Genomic DNA, 27,476 nt, shown 5'->3' with positions numbered 1-27,476 from the left:
ATATATATATATATATAATCTTTAAAAAGGCCTCAGATGCTCTATTGGTAAGGAATTTTCTCCTCCCATTGGCTCCAAGTAAGACACTCTAAGAGACATCTGCCAAGCTCTCTCAGACTGATTAGTTCCACTGTAAGATCCAAAGAATATGTAACACACAGATATCATAAGCAGTGCTTTATTGGTGGCACGTGCAGCAGAAGTTCTAAAATGGAATGGGACCCATCTTAGAAATCGGTACCCTAGACACAGAACAGTTACCGGGGAGTCTTTGAGAGAAAAGATCCTAGCATCTTCGGCTCTCACTTGCCCTATCTGATGGAGGAGGAACACCTCCCAGGACTGTTGTGGAAAAGACATGACATAATGTGGGTAGCAGCACTAGGAAACCGTACTGTTAGTGACTCCAAAGGGTTCATTACTGTCATGTGACAGCAGAATTAGTCATGACAAGCTCCGGGAATGCAGTGATGATACAAGAGCAGGCAGAAGTGTGGGGTGCAGGGGAGGGGCAGGAAGATCATGCCTTTTTTGGTTTATCACCTGAACAAATCGATGTGCTGAGCTGTGCTGCAGCCTTGGTGCCTGCCATGTTAGGACTCGGGCCTTGGAGCAGATTCTCAGTGGCAGGAGAGTCAGCAGCGCTGTGTAGTCAAGGACAGTGCTGGTCAGGATGGAGAACTCCGGCTGACCATAGCTTGGTCAGGGTTACCAGCGCCAGAACCACCTAGGGGCTTCTACAACCTTCCACTGTGGTATTTCCACCCCTAAAACTTTCGAATTGGGATATGGAATTGGGATGTCAAAATACACTTTTCAAACAACTCCCAATGTGATACTAATACTTCCAACTCACTGCGAAAATCACTGAGCTAACGTAAGCAATATGATTCTGTTTCCGCTGACTTAATCTGACTCTGACCAAATTAAATAAAGTGAGATTGTGCCTGAGGATGTTGTGGGGAGATCCTGGGGGCTCCTGAAAGCAGCAGGAACCTGGTTCAGAGAAAAAGGTCTAAAAACAGTTCTAGTCCAGGCAGTATCAACTGCTGGCATAGGGCCTGGGTACCACAGTCGGAATCCATCCACTGTTATCCTTCTGCATCATCCAAACCAAAATGCAGATTCCTTGGAGTTTCGCAGGTAGGCTCATCTCAAGTTAGAGGCAAATAAAAAATACTCTGAATGACAGACCACCTCCACCCCTCCGGACTGCATACGGAGAGACTCAACCATAAAGGAAATCTGGGTATGACTTGGGGAAGGGTGTTCATGGATGTCTAAGGTCAAAGGAAAACAAAACAAACCCTAAAAAAGTGACCAGGATGGGGAAAGAGCAACCAACAGGTGGGCTAGAGCTTTAGGGTAGGAAGAAACTACACATGAACGAACTGGAGCTTTCATAGAGCTTTAATTCCAAAAGTTTAACACACCAACAGCTTTTCTGTAGGGAAAGAAGTTCAGCCAAACTCTTAGGGAAAACTTTCAGGAGTGCCAAGGTTGGACCTGCCCATGGGCCGGGTCTCCTACCCTCAGCTTCTGACCCTGAGCATCCTATGAAACTGGCTTCTGAGAGTCTGGTTTCAGCATACAATCACCTATCCTACAAATTGAAGAAGGCTTCATGGTTCATTGGAATGATTTATTTATTGGGATGGTTTTGACTGTTAGGCTTATTCTGAAGTACTTTAGACATACATGATGCTATAAAAAATAGAAATACTTGAATGCCTACCGCTCAATTATCCATATTTCTACTTTGAAAGAGCTCCATTGAAGATTAACAGGATGCTGAGTCCTGGGTAGGTCTTATGGAAAGCTAGACACCAAGAGAAAAGATGACCACTGGGATGAGGGTCCAGTGGGGTAGAAGACACAAAGGCTATTGTACAGGCAGGCAAACAAAGCACTGTACCTCCAAAGACTAAAGTTCAACAAAAAGTGGATTCAACCACTTGGAAGGTATTCATTTATAAAGGGTTTTCCCCCCTCTTAAAATATCTAGTCTTAATTCAAGTCATTATAACTTAAACAACTATCTTCACATGACTATAAACAATCACTTCAAGGATTTGTTTTAGCTTGTGTAGGTCGCTAAGCTGTTAAGTAACCAGGGAATAGAGAATGAAAAGATTGGCCAGGGCAGCTTAGTTCTGTGGGTGGCCCAGTCTGAGTCCTCACATGTGCACTGGGGAAAAAAAAATAATCTTTAAAAACATTTAAAAATGTAAGCTGTTTTGAGGAACCGTAAAGTTAGTGGGGTAAGATTTTAAACTTCAAAATATTACAAGTGGTAACAGAAATATTAAAGGTTTGTATAGTTTTCTATTTTATAGGTGTCAGTTTAGTTACATAAAAATGTAATTCCCCTATTGGTTTCTTTCTGACTGATCTGAATAAGTCCAGACAATAAGTTGTTATAGTTCATATTAGGATCACTCATTAAGTGTATTTCTCCACCTGTAGTAGGAATTTATCTTAACTATGTTTTGTGTGTTTTTAATTCAACTTCTACTACAGGCAATTATTATCTTTTCTCCTTTATCTTTTGTGGTGGTTTGAATGATAAACGTCCTCCCCCCCGCCCCCCCGCGCCCCGTAGTCCTGAGCATTTGAATACTTGGTCTCTAGATGGTGGCACTGTGGGTAGGTTAAGGAGATGCGGCCTCGCTGGAGGAAATATGTCACTGGGGGCAGATTCTGAGAGTTTAAAAAATCCTGCATTTTTAGTTTGCTTTCCCTGCTTGGTGCTTGCAGTTGAAGGTGTGAGCCCTCAGTTTCTGATCCTGCCACCCTGCCTGTTCCAGTTGCCATGCCTCCTTCTGCCATCATGAACTCTTATCCCTCTGGAACCATAAGTTCAAACAAACCTCTGTAAGTTTCCTTGCTCGTGGTGTTTCATCACATCAACAGAAAAGTGACCAGCATACATTTTACCTGACAGGACTAGCCTCAGACTGAACTAACACGGTACGTAACTGGCATCTTTAAGGAATACAGCTGTCTCCAAAAATTGTTTATCTTGAAACACAAAGTCTGTAGCTGTAAACGTCAAAGTAAACTTCACTTTAGTTTGACTGTTGCCATTCCTTGCTTTATTGGTTTTTAAATGAGAATACAAAATAATGGCTTTTCTAGTGATATCTTCACACGTGTCACTGTGCCTGCTCCCTCCCCCTGCGGCCCTCCCCTTTATCTCTGTCGCTGGTGTTCCTCTTCCTTGAAGTAGACTCCTTCTGTTTTCACTTCACACAGAGGGAAACACACGCAGCTAAAGCTGCACTGTACGCACGAAAGAATACATGCAATGGGTTCCCTTGCCTCCCACCACTGCTCCTCTTGTTTCCCTCTCTCCGCCTTAAGCCATTTCATTCAAATCTGCACAAGGCAGCGAAGAGTTTTTGAGGGAGACAAAAACAAGCCTGTGCTCTGATGACTTTTCAGTGAGAGAAAACCTCCTTCAACTAGCTATCTTGATCAAGAATGAGAAAATCATGGCCAACTGGATAGTCAGACAGGTGTTCCATGTGCAAAGGAATAATAAGCAAAGTTACTAGAGATAAAACAGTATGGCAAACTTCCAGGGAGGGTCACAGGTACATAATGGAGGTGAGGTAGGAAAGGGGTTCACATGGTTACACAGGGTCTGAGCGGTTCCTTTCCTGTACCATAGATTTTGATATGCCAATGTCTGACCACTTGTTGCCCAAGCCCCCATTGATGACACTCTCCAAAACCACTTGGTACTGTAAACACAAGTAAAAATGGAGTTTCATTTTGGTAGTAGAATCAGTCAGAAACTAAGAAGAGTAAAGAAGAGATGAGATAGGACAAGGGCTGTGTTTGCAAACACCATTCAGGATGGTCTTTGGGAAACCGGAAAACCATTAGGTAGTTGACTTCGTTAGAGTTAGTATTGCTGTAACATGAAACACCATGACCAAAAGAAACTTAGAGAGGAAAGGGTTATTTGGCTCCACATTGTTGTTCATCATCCAAGGAAGTCAGAACAGGAACTCAAACAGGGCAGGGACCTGGAGGCAGGAGCTGATGCAGAGGCCATGGAGGAGTGCTGCTTACTGGCTTGCTCCTTATAGCTTGCTCAACCTGTTTTCCCATAGGACTCAGGGCCACCAGCCCAGGGGTGTTATCACCCACGATGGACTGGGCCCTTCCCCATCAATCACTGATTAAGAAAATGTCCTACAGGCTTGCCGATAACCAGGTCTTATGGAGATATTTCTCAATTAAGGTTTCCTCCTCTGGGATGACTTTAGCTTCTATCAAGTTGACATAAAATTGCCCAGCACAGTGGCTAATTTGTACAAGTGTACATTTAAGGAAGTTACAGTACAATAGGAAGTCTAGTCTTTAATGGGACCCTCAAATGCCTAGAGAGGCTGAAGTCGATAACACAGAGAAACTCTTCTTATCTCTCTCTATTATTTATTTCTTAATCTTCAGAGTTCTCAGAAATCTCAAGATCTTTCCATTTTCCTCCCAGAAGAACCTTCACTCTATCTACAAAGTTCTGTTACCACAATCTTAGTTCCTTAAGCCCTTCTCTTCGCTCATAGATCTCATTCTCACCGTCAGAGTCTCTTCCATTTAATTTTCTTTGCTATGCTCAATTTAAATCAGTCACCCTTCCCTTCCCTTTTTCCTTCCTTTTCCTTTCCTCTGTCTCTCTACCCCCTCTTATCTTAGAGCTTAAACCTCATGCTTCAAGCATACCAAGTACTCTGAGCTGTGCATGTAGCCCTCACTTAAGAATTTATACATAGATTTTTATCCTTTCTCGTCTCAGCTGTCTAAACCCTAAGCACCTAAAACAAACGGGCTACTTTGTCCCAGGAGAGGGACAGGAGAATGCTCTAAATTTTCATGTTAATTATTTGGGACCATTTATAATAGCTAAACTATATAATGGTCAGAAAAGGATAGCGAGGTGGTAACATAGTGAAGTAGCAGGTGGAGAAGTCAGGAAACACAGATCTAGGCACAGAGCAGCACAGCTGACAACATAGGGAGGAAGGTAGAGATGGTTAGGGTTTTAAGACTGCTTTTTAGTTGATCTCTAGAACAGTCTAGTAGTGTCCATTAGCCACCACGGCTGAGGAATGAAAGAGAGGGGTGTATTCAAAATGCAGACAAGGAAGATGACACATCTGGCTTGCTGATCTGGAGAGAGCAGCATGATGCTAGGTCACAAGGAAACACGGCTTTAATTTGATGTTAGATGCAAGTATCGCCACAGCTATGTGCTGTAAAATGGTCCTTATGGATGAACACGTCGAGAGACTAGCTGTGCATGGCTTATTTCTAAAGCAAACAAACCCGCTTTGTGTTGTTTCCAGCCCCATTGCACCCTCTGCCCCAACACACATTTTTTTCTTTCTTTTCTGAGGTAGAGCTCTGCCGAAGGTTTTCTCCAGGGATAATGTTTGAAGACATGCACATTAAAATTGTCTAGAGGTTATCATCACAGAATGGTTAAGACAGAAGGAACTTCACGGAGATGGAGGTGGTTGTCATCTGCATAGGAGATGCTAGGACTGTGAGTTGAAGCGCTGCTCAGGGATCATTCGCTTCCAGGGCATGGAAAGAGGAAGGGATGTTGGAGGTCACACTTTACAGGACCTCTGACACCTCAGAGACAGAGATAGTACAGAGAAAGGAATCTGGAAAGACACTCAGTTGTGATGGCAAAATCATGAAGTATAAAAAGTAATCTAACCTTTTAAAGATTCAGTCTTTTAACCTGAGAAATAATGTCTGGCTTGTTAGGTTATATAAGAATTTGAAACTGATACGATAGGAAGACACACAACCAACTCAATAGATACTATTATTAATAGTTTCCATTTAAACTTTCTTGAAAAATTAAAGAAAAGCCTTGATGAACACAAACTGGGATGTTGAATCCTAGCTACCAGACAACTGACTTTAGAAAAATCTAGAAGCCCTAGACAAAAGACCAGCCCCAGTTCAGAGGAGCCTAGGACAATAGCAGCATGGCGGGGGCAGACACTCTGGAGTTAGGAGACGGAAGTAGATACCACAGGAGTTTCCCCAACACACCAGCTGCAGGGAGCTTTAAAATCAGCCCATCGTGGGGAGACTTGGAAGATAGTATCAGAATCTGGGGAGTGCATCTGTCTTCCTCCTTGCACAGGGATGTAGGTGACAGATTTATAGGAGCCTTCTTCCTCCCTCTGCAGTCATTATCTGGCACCCTCAGGGCAGCCGGCGGAGGAACATCTGCGACAGAGTGTTGAGCTAGTCTGCCAGGTTTCTGTTAGAACGGTCACAGCGCCACAAATGCCGGCACATTCGTTTCCATTGTGGGACAAATCAGTACCCAAGATCAGAAAAAGATGGAGTTTAAGAATTAAAAGGTCTGTCCTAACACATAAGACTTTTTTTTCTTCAGCACAGAAAGATGAGACAATTAAAAAAAGATTTTCCAAAGTCAGCTCCTCCTCACATAGTCAGTGGGGTGGTCACGAGAATTCATTATTTTACAGTCTTTTCTGCTTGCATTCTGGGCTGGGTCTGAGGAACTTGGTGCTGTTGAGAAGGGCCATTTGGCAGGGCTGGCCAGTATCCTTTATCAAGGTTAGCCCGTGCAGCCCAGATGGATGTGGAGATGCTAGAAGCACAATGAGCTCTAGAGACATGCTGAAGGTGTCAGGGGCATTAATATTCTCAGGAGCAGTTAGGTGCCTGATTCATGGACACAAGCGCACAAGGGTATCCTGTCTGTTGGTGCTCATTGCTTCTCGGCACAGACATGGGCTAAAGGGCAAATGAATTTGCTCCAGAAATTCATGAGATCTTCACCAAGACAAGGGAACAACTGGACACCCATGCACTCTGATGTAGGGCTGCTTTCCCAAACAGCACAAGACTGAGGCAAATGAGTATACATAGCATGTGCTGCTCTAGACTGGCTCAGAGGCTGGGAGCATTTACCAATTTACCACTTGAGGCCTAAGCACCCAGCAAAGGGCGCCTCTGGGCGGCTTGCCTTTGAAACTTTCCAGGGGTCTCTGGCATGAACTAAAGTTTCAGGATCTTTGTCTCAGATCCAAGTTCCATGTATCATCACTGACAGTCACTCCAGTCTCTTCTCTGGCTTTCCTGGCATCCTTTTCTATGTTCAGTGCTCTTTCAATGTGCCATCAGATGGTTAAACCATCTGACCATATAGAAAAACACGTTTGTTTGTTTGTTTTTCATTTTAAGCATCTGCAAGAATATGAACTTTACTTATGGAGAATTTCTAAAAATATTGCATTTTAACTTTACAGTAGATAAACCTCATTTATGACTTCTGACAAATTTCTGTTCATCTTCAGGATTACAGTGCTATGAATCATGGGATCAAAAACAAAAAAGAGGGGAACACTCACATGGGCTGTAAGTTTCTCCTGGGAAGCTTTTACTTCAGCCTGCAGCTTCTCAATGCACTGGAAAAGAGAAGGGTTTAGCCAGACCCAGAAAGACAAATATCATATGTACTCATTCATAAGTGGCTTTTAGACATAAAGCAAAGAAAAACCTGCCTAGAATTCATAACCCCAGAGCCTAGAAAACAAAGAGGACCCTAAGAGAGATATACATTGATCCAATCTACCTGAGAGGTAGAAAAAGACAAGACCTCCTAAGTAAATTGGGAGCATGGGGATCATGGGAGAAGGTAGAAGGGGAGGGGGAGGAAAGTAGGGGAGCAGAGAAAAACATATAGCTCAACAAAAACAATTTTAAAAAAGAGAGAAGGATTTAGAGAGCAATGTCTAACTCTTCCAAGTATCCCAGAGGCAAATGTATGCCTGCTCTCAATCTACTGACTGACAGCATCCAGGTCTTAGCTGGGTGTTGAGACCATCTGTACTAAAGAGGTCATTTCTCTGTCTATAAGAAAGCATGAGGGCAAAGCACAAATATGTAAACTGTCAGGAAATGATCAGGAAAAAAATGATAGCTTGAGGTGATGAAGTTAATGTCAGTGAGCTTGTGTGTGTGTGTGTGTGTGTGTGTGTGTGTGTGTGTCCATCACTTTATAAATTAAAAATATGTGTGCTGGATAGTTTTTTGTCAACTTGACACAAGCTACAGTTATTTGAAAGGAGGAACCCTCAGCTGAGAAAATGTCTCCCTAAGAATTAACTGTCCAACATTTTCTTAATTAATGATGGATGGAGGAAGGCTCAGTTGCATTCTGGGTAGTGTCATCCCTGAGTTGGCGGTTATGGGTTATAAAAGCAGGTTGAGAAAGGCTTGGGGAACAAGCCAGTAAGCAAATACTCCTCCATGGCCTCTGTGTTGACTCCCACATCCAGAACCTTACCCTGTTTGAGTTCCTGTCCTGACTTCCTTCAATAAAGAACAGCAATGCTGAAGTGAAAGCCAAATAAACCCTTTGCTCCCCAATTTGCTTTCGGTCATGGTGTTTATTACAGCAATAGTAACCCTAACTAAGACAATATGTCAAATTTTAAAATCTATTGTTAACTAAACAGAAATAAGTCCTTCATCAATTCCAACCCTGAAAACCAAGAAATATGCGTACAGTTGACACCATGTACAAAATAAATAGACCATGCAGTTAACATTTCCCCAAAAGATACATTATTAAAAATTTTATAAAAATCTTCAAGTGTAACAAAAATTTTAATCTGTGAATGTTCATCAGGAAAAGAAGTTACCTTCACCAAATGCAAATGTTGTATTCATCCCCATAAACTCAAATGTGAGCTTTTTTTTTTTTTGTTGCAGTGTTAAGGATGGAACTCAGACCTGTGTACATGCCAAGCAAATCTCTACTGTTACCAGAGATTTTAGGTTAAAGGCTTGAGCTCTGGAGCTCCCAATAAGCTAGGCCTAGGCCCCTATTCCAATAAAACCATTTAGAGAAATATTGGTAAAGAAAAGAGAAAGGAGATGTTTACTTAATATGACCTTATTGGGAAGAGGAACAAATATAGGGGCCCAGTGGCCCCCAAGTCCAATCTTTGGATCACCAACATGAAACTAGAAGGCAAGAACTCTGCACAGTTAAGCACTGGGTCAAGAAGTGACCCGAATGGCGTAAGCACTGGGTCAAGATGTGACCCGAACGGCGCTGGTCCATCATTTCCTCAGCTCTCAGCTGGCTCTGTCCTGCATGGTGGTCCTCCACTACATTAACTTGTTCATTGTAGAATGCAGCCTCACCCTTGCGGACAATTGCCCTCATCTGGGGCGGAGCTGCTTTTCCTCCTAGGGTTTGGTCTTCTGGAATCTTGGGTGACTCTGGGTTTAGACAATGTCTTATCTCCATGTCTCCAGCCAGAAACAGGCAGAGAATGAAGAAGGCAGGTGTCAGGTTCCCCCTATGCTTTTAGCTAGTCAACACTTTTAGTAAAAACTGTTTCTAAGTGTCTGTTTCATCACCACCGAGTAACAGGCCCAGCCTTGGGGACCTTCAACCCAGCCATGGCTCCCAGACTTGTCATGTGCGGTTAAGTCACTCCCCAAACACGACCTTTCCTCCACGTACCTTGTCTTTCTCAAGCACCATGTTTTCATAGGACTCTCCTCCAGCACTCCTCTGGCTCACAGCCTGCAGTCTTTTCTCCAGCAAGGAAACTTTCTCAAGCAGCTGCAGTTTTGCTTCTTCGGAGGCTGTAAGCTAAAGACATGTTTTTGTAAGGACGCCGAGTTCGGTGGTACTGTAAAGGCTTCCTTTAAAAGGCCAATTTAGGAAGGAATTGTCTCCCACTAATGTCTGCTACACTTTCCTGTCGAGAGCTTCTGTGGCATTCTCTACACATGACAAATGAAAGAAGGGAATATTGGTGACTTCACCATGTCTAACATGGGTAAGAGAGGTAAGAGCGCAGGAACGATACAAGGAGACATTTCTGTCTGTCGGGGTCTCAGCGCTCACCTCCGCTGTGTTCTGAGGTCCCATGGCTGGCACAACTGCCCCTGAAACTCAACTTGTAGTCATGTATAATTCTTGAAACTTAACTCTTGAGATTCTATAGCACCTCACAAAGTGTGCGGGTTCTCACTCACGTTAACACTCACCATAAGACTAACAGTGTTGGAGGCAGAAGGGAATGTTGGAAGTGAAACTCTGATTAAAGCCAGATCTATGCAAAAGCACAACCGAAATATCCCTCTGTGTTGGTTCAACTATTCGGATCCCTCTTGAAGGAGGGGGCTGTGATGACCCCTAGTCCCTCGGCAGGCCCCTGACTGCTTCTTCATTTCTCTCACAGAGCTCGTTGTGCTGTCTCTGAGCTCAGCAGCACTCCTAAGGGTCACCGGAAGGTTTGGAGAATTTTGTGTTGACTGCCACTCCCTGGTGATCTTCAAAGCATAGATTACCTCAGAGAATCTCTTTCACATTACCCTGGATGTTTCTGCAAAAGTTACTCTTTTTATTTTTGTCTTGAAAATCGGTGTTTTGGGATAGTTCGTGGTATGAAGAAGGCAGTCTGAAAGCAAATACTAGCACACCTTACACCACGCACTGGTCCCCCCAGTCTATCTACCCAATCACTCATTTAAAAAGTCTACCAGCTGTCACTCAACGCAGTCACCATGCCACGTGTTGGAGTCCCCTAGCTGTATACCCAGGACCAGAGGAAATACACACCCCAATAACTGTTGTGATACCTCTCCATTCGAAGTGTTTGGGGAGGCCCAATATGCTTTTATGGCCACTAGCACAGTTGAGTCTTGGGCACATGGTGGCTTGTGAATGTTGTCAGGCTTCTCTGGGCCCACTTCAGTCTTACTAGAGTAGAATAGTTCATCATGTGGACTCTGAGGCAAAGCCTTTAGGGCAAAATCTCAGCTCTGCTAAGTGATTTGGGCAACTTATTCAGCCTCTCTGGGCTTCATTTCCTTTTACACCAACAGTAGGGGAATGTTACTTAATATGCAGGGTTTGAAAATTATGTGCATTTATAAAAGAGCAACACCCAGAAGGACATCTGCAAGATATTAAGGACTGAGTATTATTATTCTCATTGTTCTTTTGCTTCTAATCACAGTAAGCATTCATTTGAGTTTTAAGAGCATTTTTATTATTCTTTGAGCATTTCTAAAGCTGGATTTTGATCCTATTTATTTCCTTCCCATCTCCTCCTAGATCCATACCTGTTTCTATGCCCCATGGAATTTTGTGTCCTCATTCATTATTTCTTAAAATATCTATCAAATCCAACTGTGTGCTTATATGCTTTTGGGGATATGGCTTTCCAAGGGAGCTTGCTGGACATACAATGGGCCACACCCTTAAGGACAACTAGCTCTCCCTCCCCAGAAGCTAGCTCCTTAGGTAGCGATGGGATTTCATGTCCCACCCCCAACATTCTGGGATATCATCTGGCTTGAGCTTGGACAAGTTTTGTTCATGCAATCTTAGCTGTTGGGAGTTCATATGTGTAACTGCCTTATTGTATCTAGAAAACATAGCTTCCCTGTGGTGCTCACTTGCCACTGGCCCTTAACATTCTTACTGTCCCTTCTTCTATAATGATCTGAGTCTTAGAAGGAAGGGTGTGAGTTTTATCTCTCTCTCTCTCTCTCTCTCTCTCTCTCTCTCTCTCTAAATTGCATTTGGCTTGTTAATTTATCGCCATTATCAGAGAAAACCTTTATTTATGGAACTATTTTTTCTCAGTTGGATGCATTTTATTTCCATATCCTTTCTGATCTGTAAAATATCTTGTTACTGCTTGCTTGCTTTTCTTGTTAACCTATTTTCTATTTAGAGAGTCTTTATCCCTTTATTCAACAAGTATTTATTTACTCATTTGCTGCAGAAAAAAGTTTGTTGTTATATGTAAGAAATAGAAGATAGCCGGGCGGTGGTGGTGCACAGCTTTAATCCCAGCACTCGGCAGGGGGAGGGGAGACAGAAGCAGATGAATCTCTGTGAATTCAAGGCCAGCCTGGTCTACAATAGTTAGTTCCAGGACAGGCTCCAAAGCTACAGAGAAACCCTGTCTTGAAAAGCCAAAAAAAGGAAAAGAAAAAGAAAAAGAAAAAGAAAGGAAAAGAAAAAAGAAAGAAAATTAAAAAGAAATAGATTAAAAATGAAAACATTATTCTTACCTTCAAAAAAAATTCTTCACATTTTAACTAGAAAGGTAGAGAATTTAAAGAAAACTACAAATCAAGAGGGAATTGTACAGATGAATACATAATGAATAACTATGCCAATAATTGTTCATATTTATCATAGAATTGCCATAAAGCAGACAGTCTGAAAAACCTTTAATTTATCCCAGCATCTCAGTTTAATTCCTCGAGAAGTTTATGCTGCTCTTATTCCCATTTTACAGACTGTTGGTCAACTTTCAACCAGGCTGAACTTTGATTCGGGGTGTTCTCTTTTAGTTTTTCGAGACAGGGTTTCTCTGTAGCTTTGGAGCCTGTCCTGGAACCAGCTCTTGTAGACCAGGCTGGCCTGGGGTGGTCTCTTATTTACCAGAAATAAACATATTATACCCATCCTACAAACATCAGGTAAACCAGGCACGTGAGAAGTCAGAGATAAACCACACCCAAAGTACCATATTGATAGTCAAGAAAAGATAGTGATGTGTTTTAGAGTCATATTTAAGTCATATTAAAATTAGAGGATGACAGATGGGAGGCTCCAGAAATTAATTTTGATACAAATAGCAATAGAGCTGGCAAGAAATGCCAGAATCAGTCCTTGATGTCTTTGAGAGTCCAGAAAAACACTTTCTGGTTGTAGAAAAGGCCTTGATGAAGAAAAATATCGATATCCAAGAAAATCTCTATCATCAGAGGCTAACTACAGAAGTAGTGACGGGACATCAGTGACCACATATCTACAAACCGCTACAAGGAACAATCACAATGGATAACTGTCTTCAGTGGGTGATATCACCTGTTCTGAGGAGTGAAAGGTAGGTTCTGGATCTAGAATTTCTACATTGCAATGCCGGGCACCGCGCCCCGCGTCTGCGCTCTGTGCACTGGCACCCAGTTCGCGAGCTTTGGGCAAGGGGGCTGGAGGTTAAAATACACAGACACACACGGAGAGACAGAGACACGGGTCATCCTTGAATTCCCCAAGAATGCCCCCTTTTTTGTGTTCAGAGGCAGATTATATAGAGATAGCCACGCCCCAGCCAAACCCACCAGAAACCACTCTCCTGCCACCAGGAACTCCTGAAGGTCTCGTGCTCAGAGCAGCTGTAGGCACTCAGATCAGGGGATTACAAGAAATTCAGGATCTGGGGTCTCACTGCTCCCAACATTGCAATAGTTGGTGTGTCCAGTTCTCAATAAAACTACTATCCTTTGAAATACAATAAGACTTTTTTCTTTAGGGGAAACAAAACGCTCATTTGTAACAGCAATCTTTGTATGGAATCCTAGAGAATGAATCCTAGACTTTCAAACAACAACAACAACAAATCTTACAATTTTAAATATGTTCAGAGGTAAGAACAAACCAACCAACCAACCAAACAAACAAACAAGAGTACTGTAAGGGAAATTGGGGGAATGATGTGTAAGTAAACAGGAAATATCAAAAAGATTATAAAAGAGAGTGAAACAGAAATTCAAGAGTTGCTTTAGTGAAAATTCACTAGTAAGGTGTGGTTCAAGCTAGAAGATTGTCGGAAAGCCAGAAGAGAGTTCTTCCTGTCAACTCAGATGGGCATAACATCTACCACAGTCTACATGCTTAAAACAATGAGCACTATGGACTATATGAATTCCCGGTCTCTTCAATCTCCTATAAGAAAAGCATGTCACTCTAGATACTTTAGCTTCATGATTATCTCTAGACCTAATTATTCCCCCAAGATTTAGGACCCGAACATATATACTCAGGACACATTCAGTCTTTAGCATTCCGCATGGAGTCGTCCTCAAATTCATGTTGTGCTTGCTTACACACAAATACATCTAATCTCAACAGCCCCCAAAGTCTTAGCTTACACAACCTCCAACTTCAAAGTCTAAAGTCAAATTTCATCAAACTATCCTCTAAATCACTTATCAGTAAGACAGTTCGTCCAGAGGTACTGTTATTTCCAGCTGGGAAACCAAACAATTCATATGCTTCCAAACTATAGTGATCAAAGAGGCATAAGATGAGCATTCCCATTCTACAAAGGAGACATGAGGAATGAAAGATGATTCTATGCGCCTATAAAGCTTGAGACGTATCCTCTGATGTGATTTGGTTTTGTTGGCCAGTGCTTGATCCTTTATAGCCCTGTACAGTACGGGTCATATTCCCAGGACTCTGCTGACGAGAAGTTTCATCTCCAGGGGTCTGCTGCATAGGTGCCAGACTTTCAGAATTCTACCACATGAGTCTTGCTCTTAGGATTCTGCTGTGCTTGCTTGCACCTCCCTGGTTTCAGATGACCCCACCACCATGGCTTGTTTGGCTCATTGAGACTAAGGACAACCATTTGCATGTGCAGAACTGATCGTCTTCTGGAACCTAAGAAATCAGAGACCCTCCCATCATCCCATCCCATCTCCAGCTCTTGTAGTGGAAACTCTTGGTGTTCCTGTTAAGGGTGCTGAGTAGGTTTGTGGCTCACACTCATAACTATCTCCTTAAAAGACAGTTCAGTGATAATACCCTTGGCATTCTCTTCAATGTAAATAAGCTGAGAACTTTCTGTTATTTGCTTAGCAATTATATTTTTCAACTTGCTTATCTTCTTATCTGCTCCTTAAATATTTGGAACTCTTTTCAGCCAAATGTCCAGCTTCATCACTGACATGTCTTATGTTTCTCACATCAGGCTGTGAACACATTCAGCCAGGATCATCTTTCCTTCAGTGTAAATACCGTGTCTGTCTTTTTTTCCTGTGACCTTGAAAGACTCCTTGTTGATATTCATAGGATGTATCTTCTCTGAGAAGATGGAGGCTTTCTCTTTGGCTCCCTGCCTTTTTGTCTCAGTTCTCATCAGATTACTGCTGGTAGTCATTTCACAGTAATAACCACACCCTCTCCAGTACAGGGATCTAACTGAACCTTGTGTACACCGGGTAAGTGCTTGGTCTCTGATCTATGTCCTTCCAATGTAATGTCCACTCAATAAGGATTTCCCTACAGATTTCCAAGCCTCTACCTATTACTGAGCTCCAAATCTTTTCTATGTTTTAGGTACCTACTATAACAGCATCCCATTGTTTTTCTTTAAACATTTTTAAGAGCAAGATCCATGGCTCAGCAATTAAAAGCACTGGCTGCACTTCCAGATGACCCGAGTTCAATTTTAAGCACTCCAATGGCAGCTCACAACTCTCTGTAACTCCAGGGGACCTCCCATATTCTTTTGCACTCTATGGGCACTACATCCATGCAGTGCACAGATATAGATAAAGGCAAAACTCCCATATATATAAAGCAAAAATAAATAAATAAAAAGCATTTTAAAATTTCCATTTATTTATTTTATGTCTGGATATGAGTGTAGCAGTAGGGTTTCTGTTGATGTAAAGAGACACTGTGAATAGGGCAACTCTTACAAAGGCAAACATTTAATGAGGTGACTTGCTTACAGTTCAGGGGTTCAGTCCATTATCATCTTACACGTGGGACATGGCAGCGTGTAAGAAGACATGATGCTAGAGCAGTAGCTGAAGTCCTCTATCTTGCAGAAACAGGAAGATGTCTGAGACACTAACATGGTTTGAGCATATATGAGATCTCAAAGCTGGCCTCCACAGTAACACTCTTCCTCTAACAAGACCACACCTACTTCAACAAAGTCACAGTTCCTAATAGTGCCAGTCCCGTTTATGGCCATTTTGTTTTCAAACAACCACAGTATGCACATAGAGCTTAGAAGGAGACCAGTAGAATTCCCTTCTCTCCCTCCACCATGTAAGTTCTAGAGAACAAACTTACAGTCATCAGGCTTGGTGGCACTTTTACCTATGGGGCTGTCAACCTGTTCCACTCTCTATTTTATGACACCAACTTCTGTCAGTCATTCTTTTAAATTGTGATAGCATATACTGTAAACTGAGTGTCTTAAGCATTTGTATGTCACTGTTGTGGAGTCTAAAATCAAGGTCCCAGTTTATTCAGTGGTAAAGACATTCTTCCTCTGCCATCTTTCTGCTAGAGACTCACATGGTGAGAAGAAAAGATTTCTTGTCTCTTTCTCCCCTTATAGGAGTAGTAATGCCACCATGGCCATTCCAATGACATCATCTAAACTTAATTGCATCCCAAAGGCCATATCCCACAAATACTACAAAATAGAGTTTTAGGACTTTACATGTGGATTCTATGGGTAAAGGGCCTACATTATATGATAATTGTATGTAATGGGGCATTAGGATTATCTGACAGGAGGAGAGAGAGAGAGAGAGAGAGAGAGAGAGAGAGAAATTTCTAGTGGCCTATGGGATGCTATCAGGTGGACTAACTAAATTTTCCTATTTTGGGGAAAAAATGAACATATATAAGAGAATAACAAACAATAAGAGAGAATCAAATGTTTCACTAGAAAATTTTGACACAGACAGAAATAAAGCACAAAAAAGTCAAAAAATATATAAACAGCAATGCTGTGGGACAATGATCTTGTACTCTGTTGATGTGGGATTCCCCTCTGCATGCTGTGAATACCATTGGTTACTAAAGAAACTGGCTTGGCCTGATAGGGTAGAACAGAGCTAGGAGGGTAAAACTAAACTGAATGCTGGGAGAAGAAGGGCAGAGTCAGAGAGGAAGCCATGTAGTCTGACTGGAGAAAGACACCAGAACTTTACCCAGTAAGCCACAGCCTCATGGTAATGCACAGATTAATAGAGATGGGTTAATTTAAGATATGAGTTAGCCAGAAATATGCTTAAGCTATTGGCCATACAGTATTGCAAATAATATGGTTTCTGTGGCATCATTTTGGGCCTGAGCAGCCTGAAAGGAACAAGCATCCTCCTACAACACCTGTAAAGATTTGTTTCTTTTATTTTAATAAAATGCTGATTGGTCAGTAGCCAGGTAGAAAGTAGGGGTGGGAGAACAGGCAGGAAGTAGAGGTGGGGAGACGAAAACAGGGAAATTCTTGGAAGAGGGAAGTTGTCTGCAGTAGTTACCCAGCCACAGAGGAAACAAGATGAGAACGCCTCATTGATAAAGGTACCATGCCAGATGGCTAAGCTAACATAGGCAAGAATAATGGGTTAAATTTAGATGTAAGAGTTGGCCAATAAGAATCTAGAGCTAATGGGCCAAGCATCGATTTAAGTAATATAGTTTCTGAGTAACTATTTTGGGTCTGGGAAGCCAGGAAACAAACAAGTGGCTCTCCTATGTAGCCCCGCCAGAGACAGATGCCAGATGGAACTTTATCTGGTAAGCCATGACCACGTGCTGATACACAGATTAATAGAAATGAGTTAAATTAAGATATATGAGTTAGCCAGAAATATGCTTAAGCTATTGGTCAAATAGTATTGTAAATAATATGGTCTATGTGTGATTATTTAAACAAGTGGCTTCCTACAACACAACTAGGTAACTGAAATGCATATTTCATTACTCATTATAGAGATATTTTATTTATATTTTAATAAGTAAAGCTTGCCTAAAGATCAGAAGGGCAAAGCTAAGCCACTAGAGGCCAGGCAGTGGGGCCACACACCTTTAATCCCAGGATTTGGGAGACAGAGCCAGATGGATCTCTGTGAGTTCAAGCTTACTCTGGGCTACACAAGATCAATGTTGAAACAAATCCAGGTGGTGGTGGCTCACACCTTTAATCCTAGTACTAGATGGAATAAAATTGGGAGGAGAGAAAGGCTTGGTCTGCTTGGTCTGCTTAGTCGGCAGTTGCCCAGCCTTGGTAAAGGTATATTTCTCTAGTGGTTTGGCTGCTTTGTTTTTCTGAACCTAAAATCTGTCTCTGGCTTTTTATTATTCATGCTACAACTCATAACCCTGTAAGTATAAATGGATTCAACCTTCCAATTAAAAGAAAAAGACTAAAAAGAGATGTGATCAAACAGTATGCTGCCTACAGCAGACTGACTTGATACAGGCAAAAAGTGAAAGAAGCGGTACTGTCTGCAAACTATAGCTAAGGTAGCTTGAGTGAGTACATTAATACCAAATAAAACAGATGAGAAGGCACAGCTTATTACTATGAGTCTGTGAGATATCTTTGTGAATAAAGTACCCACTGCCAAGCATTACGACATGAGTTCTAACCCCAGAGCCCACCTATAGGAAGGAGAAAACTGACTTCCACAAGTTTTCCTCTGACTTCAAGCAAACTGTGGCACACACACATACATGCACACCAAATAAATGTCATTAGATGTCTTACATAGTATCAGTTTAACTTATTGTTATTACAAACAAAGAAAGTCATTGGATGTTAATTAACAAAAGTATCATTCCATCAAGAAGATTAGAACATTATAAATGAACCAACCAGGGGTACAGAAATGTGTGAAGCAACCACAGCAGTATTAAGAGAGAAATTGTGGTTTGGCAAGGTTAGTGAAAAGGCAAACCATACAATTAAAACAATGAGAAATACACAACTGAAATAAGAAATTTTTAAAATCTCAATTTATAATAGAATACTGAAAATGCTACCTAGTAAAAATTTAACCAAGGTGGTAAAAGACTGGTACATTGAAATTACAAAATGCTACTGAAAGAAGTTAAAGAAGATCTAAGAACATGGAAAGACGGTCAATGTTCATAGATTAAAAAATTTAATACTGTTAAGGTGCCAGCTCCCTTTATAGATTAAATGTAACCACTATTAAAATTACAAAATTTATTTCAGAATGAACAAGTCAATTGTTTAATTCTTACGGGTACCAAGGAACTCAAGATATTCAAAATTATCTCACAGAAGAACAATGTTGTAGGACTCATAACTCCCAATTTCAGAGCTTACACAAATCTGCAATAAGGAACACAGTGTCTGATTGCAACAAGGACAGACATGTGAACAGATGAAACAGAGTTAAACCCAACAATCTAAGAGATTTTTATCCAGTATGTCAAGAAGAATTATTAGGAAGAGTCCCTTAAACAAATGGTTAGGACAACTAGGTAATCTCATGCAAAAATCTAATGTTGGACCCCTGACCACAATCTACCCAGAAATCAACTCAAAATGAATCAACTGCTAAATAAGCAAGGGTACATAGTTATTTGACAATAATGTACCAATTAGTGTTCAAGATCTCAGACTTAGCAGCTAATACTAAATGCATGTCTTGGGCTTTCTCCTGCCATGGTAAACACACTGTGACCAAAACAACTCAGAAGAAACATGGCAGGCACTCACGGCAGGAACCTAGAGGTAGGAATTCCAGGCAGGAGCTAATGCAGAGACTATGGAGGAAAGCAGATTACTGGTTTACTCCCCATGGCTTACTCAGTCTTCTTTCTTATAGAACCCAAGACCATCAGCCCAGGGGAGACACTGCCCACAGCAAGCTAGGTCTTCCCACATTAATCATTAATTCAAAAATGCCTCACAGGCTTACCTACAGACCAGTCGAAAACAGTTTTTTAATTGAGGTTACCTCTTCCTGCAAGACTCTTACCTGTGTAAAGTTGACCAAAAATAACCAGTGCAGTGAACCATTTCTCAAAAAAACATCAGAACTCTCCTCAACAACTCTAAAAAGCATGCAAGCATGGAATGTGTGTGTGTGTGTGTGTGTGTGTGTGTGTGTGTGTGTGTGTGTGTGTCTGTGTCTGTGTGTGTGTTGAGCCCTGAATATAAATTAGTCAACCATGGTTGTTTTATCAAGCAAAGTTATCTTTTAGAATTGATGAAAACACCAAATCATGTTAATAGAAGCACAAACTAAGGCAGATCCTGGCCACCAAGCCAACACAGCAGTAACCAGAAGCTACTTAAAAGGATGCTGTACAGAGGAAGGGGCAGTGCTAATCCCATGGATCCAGGGAAGGAGAGGAATAGGTGGACAAAGAGAGCATGGTGCAGTTACTCTGCCTCTCAATAAATGTTCCTCGCTCACCCTGAAAAACAAGGGAAGGACAGATAGGACTTCATCAAGTACAACAAACCCCCATTAATAGAAAAGAAATAAGGAACAAACAATAATCTAACAAGGAAGCAAGCAAACACTGCAGTAATCAACAAGCATCTCTCAATAATAAATGTAGATGGCCTGAAGTCACCAGAAAAGATAAGCAGATTGGTGACTGGATTTAAAAAACAAAAATACTAAATCCAACTATCTGTTGTCTCCAAGAAACAGATCTCACTGATCCAGAAACTCAGTGGCTAAGAGCCTAAGCATGAATGAATAGCAATCTTTGGGTGCGTGGTAGCTGAAAACCAGTTTGCATGGCTATCCCGACATCTGATAAAACAACTTCAAACCAAAATGAGTCACAAGAGATTAAGAAGGACCACTCTACGATAAGGAGGTGAACAGTTCACCGAGAAGCTATCACAGCTGCAAGTGCATACGCAGCAAATTTCAAATCTCACTTTCATAAGCAAACACTGATGGACACAAGATGTCAGGGTGGTCCTGGTATCCAGTGACGGAGGATTTCAATATGCTGCTCTCATTTCCAAATCAGTCATCAAAACTAAGACCAACCAAGAGACCTCGAGCTACATTGTACCGGCGGATATAAAGACAGTGTTTCACCCAGCACAAATGGAACAGGCATTCTTCCCAGCACCCTCTGGAACTTTCTCTATAGTAGACCATATTCTATGCTGCAAACCACAAATTGTAAAAATCTATGACCAAATACAAAGGATCAAAATAATCCTTTGCTTCTCATAGCCTTTTCCATGTTTATCTTTTGACCCAAAGACCCAACCTGCATCAGGCAGAACACACGTGTAAAGGAGCTTGGCTTTGCCCAGCCCAAGCACATGACTCATGTATGAATTAAGCTGTCATGTTTGCCTGACTCTCTATAAGAGACTGTTTTAGAAATGGCTGTAGAATACAATAGAGACACCTGAAGCTCAAAGAGAAGAACCTTACCAGAGTTTTGGAGACTCTGTTCCAGGACGTTCTTACCCATGTGTGATGCTTTGCAATGTCGCAGGTGCCCTCCAAGGTGGCACAGCTAGCACACAGAAGGGGGCAAGGCAGAGGTGAGCAGTACTCACACCCTTGGGTGAAATCTCTTGTCTGACTGAGATAACTACCTCCGGTGCTTCCTGCCTCTGGCCTTGCTGTTAAGTGAGATGACAGCCGGGCTTGTTACATTGATAACCTGGTTTTTTGCTTTGTGAAAATCATCCATAATGAATCCACAGAAGAGGTAGTCTTCCTACCTCCAAAGGCCATATTTTCACTCGGCTTTAATTTTATCATCTCTTCCCATCACAGAGCTTTTGCTCCTGCTGTTTTCTGCTCTGAGACAACCAAACACACTCTCCATCTTCTGCGTTATCCTCTCTAGAAGATTCTGTTCAGCATATGAAGTTATAATAATTCCCACTAACGAACAATCTCATTGAACGCTCCCTTCAATTATTCCCTTTCTTGTCCACTCAAACTTCTTGAAACAAGCGTCATTCATATTGTCCTTACAATCACATTCCCGTTTTCAAGAGACACAGAACTGATTTATACCACTGGAGTGTCAGTGTCAATTACAAACTCAATAGGAACTAATGTATCTTCTTTCTTTCTGTCTATACATCATAGAGCGGGGCCTGTGCTGGCCTCATCGTTTCCCAGTGGAAACAAGCTGTCTTTACACAGCAGGGATGCTACCCATAGACTCAGTAGCAAGACTATTCATGTTCCAGGAAAAATTGAAAAAGGTATCTTTTGGCATCTCCTTGGCATCTTAAGTTGTCTTTTCTCTACTCGATTAGTCTTTATGGTCAAGAAGATGCGCTGTCATCATGAATTGCACCCAAGTCAGGTGTCCTAAGGTTGTTTCTTCTAAGCCATGAACACCGTGATTCACAGTCATAGGTCACTATGAGACTGGAGTCAGAAAGTGGCAGAAGCACAATCTTAACTTTATGCCCATGTGCACACCTACACACTCCCTTCCCTCCTTTTCTACTGCTGGGATGAGACGCCATGATTAAGGCCACTCATAGAAGAGAGTTAAATGGGATTTACAGTTCTAGAGCTCAGTCCATGAGAATCATGTCAGGGATTATGGCAGCAGGCAGGCATGGTGCTGAAATAGTTAACTGAGAGCTGATAGCCTGATCCACAAGCAGGAGGCCATTCAGAGAGAGACCCTGTGAATGGTGTGGGTTTTTGAAAACTACAAGTGACATACCTCCTCCTACACAAGACCACACCTCCCAATCATTTCTAAGCAGTTCATTTAGTTGTTGATCAAGTATTCAAACATATTAGCCCTTAAAATCCATTCTTATTCAAACATACACACAGGTTTGCATATATATATATATATATGTATGTGTGTGTGTGTGTGTGTGTCTGTCTGTCTGTGCACATGTGTGCATGCATATTGCCCAAGATGTTCCCACGTAATATGATGCATATTACAAAATGCACCCACCCTCCCCACCCCAAAGGTGGGCAGGACAAAATCATACCAACTTACTTCAAGCTTCACAATCAAATCTCCACGCTACTTTCAATCCCCATGGAATCATAGTCACATGAGAATCCTCAAGATATGGCATTTCGAAACCAATTGCAAAATGTATCGCTCCTAATGTGCCCAATATACAGAAGAAGATAGGGCACCCTGAGCAAGGGTAAAGAATCTGTAGTGGTCACCAGCCATTGCAATTGCTGCATTCTACCCCTGGTATGTGAAAAGGCTTCACATGTACTATCCTGGCAGTGCAATGAGTGGAGGTGGAAAAACTACTTGGCTCTGCCCTAATTGACCACTGGAAACTCCCCCTTCTCCACTTCCTTATGGGCATATCCAAGAAAAGAACTAGGGGATTCCCTCAAAAAAGTGATGCACTAAGTTCCAGCCTCAGCCGTACCACTGATTTCCCTAGACTGCTTCATCTACAACAGAGACTCAAGGCAAAGTGGCTTTAATATGAGCTGGCTCCTTTCACCAGGAAGTAGAGGCACGTCTGGACACAGAGTCGTACATTAGATTTTCAGAGATTTCTCCCTCTGCTGCCATTGGCTCTCCGGAACTCCTGTTACTCTCCTCTCCTTCCCCTCCCTCTCTCTCGCCCTCCCTTCTTCCTTGCTTACAGACATACATATCACTCTGGAAAATTTTTTCAGTCCCTGGTAAGAGAGCAACCAACCGTCTCAATTCCACGTCTCTTCCAGCCTGGCTTCTGCCATCCTCTGCCCTGCTGGTACTTAGGGTGTCAAGGTTCCGCCATTCTCACCTCAGCAAACACAATGCACCCTTTCTGGGCATTGCATTCAACCTCACAATAAATTATTACATATCCGGGAACTCCATGCCTCTTAAAACACTCTCCCCTTTCTACCTCAGGGCATTTTCTGGATTTCTCCTATGGCTTTGGCTAGGCTTTTTCTGACCTTCCAGTCTTCTGATAGTAGAAATCTAAGGGCTTGGTCTTGGGCCCTGCTCTCTGCTTTACGCAAGGCATATAGTGACCTCTGAGTGATCCTGTTGACAATTGTGGTTTAAATCCTAGTCACATGCCAGCTCAATATATAAATATAAATATACAGCCACTCATTTTTCACTCACGCATAAACACACATACCCTGAGAAATTTGCTTAATATGTTAGCTGCTTATATCCTAGACATGTTAGAATTACTAAGCCCAAAGTGAATCTACTTATAATCAGTGTCTTTCCCTCTCTCAGTAAATAGAGTTGAAGCCACGGAGCAATTTAAAACTGGACATTCATCCAGCCATCAAGTGCAATTGTTAAAACCACCCTATTAAGTAATGTGGAATTGCGGGTTCTTTTATCTCTTCTCGTCTGCATTCCTAGATTTTCTGCTCCACCACCTACAAATTGCAGCAAGTAATTGTCTAAGCTAATTATCTCAGCTAGATTTTCACAAAATTGCTCAAAACCAAACTCTAGCCAAGCCTTGCAGAGTTCTGTATAGAGGAAAGCGTTTTGAAAATAAAGTCTTCCCAAGTGATAAGTGCTTTATGTGCTGGTCTGGACTATTCTGACACATTCTGAGTCTCTGAAGCAGTAAAGAAGACATGCAAAAACCTTAATAAGTATTATTTTACCTGGGTGGGGGACCTGGTGCCTAAAGATCCATTTTGACTCACAAAAGTGATTTTATCCAACTTAAAACTTATTTTCAATGAAATAACAAATTCTCCATTCTGCCCTTTGTCTTAGACCATTTCAAATCATTCAGTGGATTAGATTTTTTTTATGATTTTTTTTAACAGGCTATTTCCAGGCACTTCTATGTTCATGCACATTTAAAATAATATTTTAGGGCACAGTTCAAAATTAGAGCTATTTCTGTGTTAACCTGCCAGGAATGCTCCAAAGAGGGCTTCACATTGGGTGGCATGAACATCAGAGTTCTATTGTCTCCTGTATAGATAGTCTGTGAGTTGTACCTAGGTATGAGCTGGATCGATTCCTCCTTTAGCCGATGAGGAAGGCTTGATTCTGTGTTCCTGCTGGTGGTTTGTTGTCAATTTCTGTGGCTCTTAAGCTGACAGAATCATCCATTGGTGTCTGCCTTCATCTTTGCGTAGCTTCCTCCCAGCATGGGTGTCTATATCGACCGTTTCCATTTTTAATTCGGATCCCATCATCTTGGAAACGGAGCTTGCTCACCCCACTAAAGCACAACCTTGCCTCAACTGATTATAACAATAGTGAGACCATTTCCAGGTAGTCACGTGTTCAGCTACACAGAGTGAGAATGCCAGCAGAAGATGAATTTTAGGGGTGCACAATGAAACCCATAGCACACCCAAATTATTTGAGAGGGGAATCCCTGCACAACACAGGAAAGCTTAAGACCTAGGTGAAAACATAATGAAATCGTCACTTAAAGGACAATTAATAATTGAAATATAGATGTTCAGGAACAGAGTTTCCAAGTTTTCATTTAATGTGTGTGCACATGCACATGCATACAGGCATGTTCGTGTGTGCAGATAATACTAGACAGAAATGAAAAGATGCAGGAAAAGGTGAGGAGATTAATCATCAGCTTGGCTATGAAGGTCAGTACTTGGGGCAAAAGTTAAAAAAAAAAGTGGCATTGAGTTGTGAGACACTGAAGTCAGCACGATATTAAACATGGCATAATTTAAAACAACAACAACAAAACAACAACACAGAGCCACTCTTAACATGGAGAAAGTGCCCAATATACCAACTGGAATGTACTAGAAATAATATTTTTCCCCTGTAAACCTTACTACTTATTTCAGCCCACAGATTCTCACCCTTGGGCAAATAATAACTCTTAAGATCCTCTGTTGAGAACTGGATATGCCCTACCTATAACTCCGCACTGTAATACAGTGATTTGTCCATAGGCTCTGCCTTGCCCACAGGGACTCCATTTTGAGAACAGAGGATGGCTCTGTACCTGGGTGGACCTGCAAACAGCAAGCACTACATGTCTGGCATCACCCATGCTGTACAGAATGATACATAACTTAGTCTGAAAAGTAGGAGGCCCTACCCTATAAATTGATCAAAGAAAATTGGAACTGCAGGAGCACATGAGCATATTAAAATCATATCGGGAAAATCAGGCCAACTAAATTGTCAGACACACAAGATTAAGGAACGAGACTGACACCCTCACTTGGACAGAAGGGAACCTCTTACTAAGATGGTGACACTTACACTGACCAATCTCTGACTGACCACCTCATAAAAACTGCTCAGTTTGATTCACTCTGCCACTGCCATGGCTGATTCAATCGCCATTCATCCACCTACGGACCTGCCATTCCCTTGTCTGCCTAATTGATCATCTGGACCTGGACCCACCATTTGCCTCTACAGTTTCCTCCACACCATGACACAGCTCTGATGCTGTGGTCCAACTCTTAGGTAGAAAAAAAAAAGCTCAGACTGAGCTTGTTACCCTGTCCCTAAAAGACTACCTTTGTATCTCTACAAGCTTCTGCCTCTCAGGCTTCTTTGAAACTCCTTGAACTCTGCTGTAGCCTTTTTAACTCCCTCGTAACCATCCTGTAACATAGATAAAGGATAGATAGATAGATAGATAGATAAATAGATAGATAGATAGATAGATAGATAGATAGATAGATAGATAGATGATAGGTTAGATAGGTAGATACATGGATAGATGATAAGTAGGTAGATGATATAGATAGATAGATAGATAGATAGATAGATAGATAGATAGATAGATAGATAGATAGATAATATGTTAGATAGTTGATGGATAGATGATAAGTAGGTAGATAGGTAAATGATAGATAGATAGATAGATAGATAGATAGATAGATAGATAGATAGATAGATAGATAGATAGAATGATAGATGGTAGATGGACAGATGATAAGTAGGTAGATAGGTAGATTATATATATATATGGAGAGAGAGAGAGAAAGAGAGAGAGAGAGAGAGAGAGATAGGATAGGGACAAGTAGCTTGATCGACAGATTATAAAGAGGTAGATAGAAGATAAAAGAGATGATAAATTGATACATGACAGGTGATATATAGAGTGAAAGATAGATAAAATCAGTGTGTGCTATGTATTATGTGATCTGAGAACTAATGCTAACATTAAGACTGGAATAAACCAGTTTGTTGTGGCCAAATATGAAAGTAGGGGTACTTGGCATATCACAGCCAATGAAAATTCCATACCTTGTGAACTTGCTATTCAATAGACTCAGACACTGTGGAAAGACACAAACACATGTATGTTTTTGACATATGTATGTATGTATGTATGTGTTTCCTTGGGACATCCACCACCTCCAGGACTACTCATTCATCTTACAAAACTTTAAGGCATTGGAGAAGGAAGACACTCAGGTCCCACCCTGGCCATGACTCAGAAACCTCCTGTCCCCAAGCCTAGACACCACAAATGAACTGATTGCATATTCACTGCAGGGACCAAGAGCCCATTTCTAGGGCACAGAGAGTCTCCCTAAGCTGGACATATTCTCAAAGCAATTTTTTCATGGAGCATATAAAGCAGCAGGCATTCTCTGCCGATTGAAGGTGTAAATCACAAACAATGCCACACTAGTTTGAAATTATGATTAATAGGGTGGTATTTATTCAAAGGGGAAAAAACTTACAGATCACCGTCCTAGACAACAGCCCTCTGCACAACCAGGAAAGGAGTCTAGTCACCGGTGGAGCAGGAAGTGAAGAGAGAGAGGAGAGGGAAGTGGCCACTTTTTTAAAGGGAGAGAGACCACGCCCCAGTGGGCTGGTATCTCAGCGGTTATAGGCTGGAGGAGTGGAAGGACCTCTCGCAACACCTCCCCCTTTTGTTTAAGTAAGAGAGTTCTAAACCTACTATGAAATTATATACAATAAG

At 41.7% G+C, this 27,476-nt stretch overlaps 1 protein-coding gene across 1 annotated transcript in view; it reads right to left on the bottom strand.

Annotated features, from left to right (window-relative positions):
• Ccdc192 (coiled-coil domain containing 192) overlaps positions 1-27,476 on the bottom strand; it is a 202,399-nt gene that overhangs the window by 124,576 nt on the left and 50,347 nt on the right. The window contains 2 exon segments of the mRNA XM_026783639.1: positions 7,416-7,472; positions 9,545-9,676. Of these exon segments, the coding sequence (XP_026639440.1) occupies positions 7,416-7,472; positions 9,545-9,676 (189 nt within the window).

The sequence above is a fragment of the Microtus ochrogaster genome, chromosome 18, assembly GCF_000317375.1.
Source record: "Microtus ochrogaster isolate Prairie Vole_2 chromosome 18, MicOch1.0, whole genome shotgun sequence".
NCBI lineage: Eukaryota > Metazoa > Chordata > Mammalia > Rodentia > Cricetidae > Microtus > Microtus ochrogaster.
The sequence above is the reverse complement of the archived record's forward strand: the minus strand, read 5'-3'. Positions and strand labels throughout refer to the sequence as shown.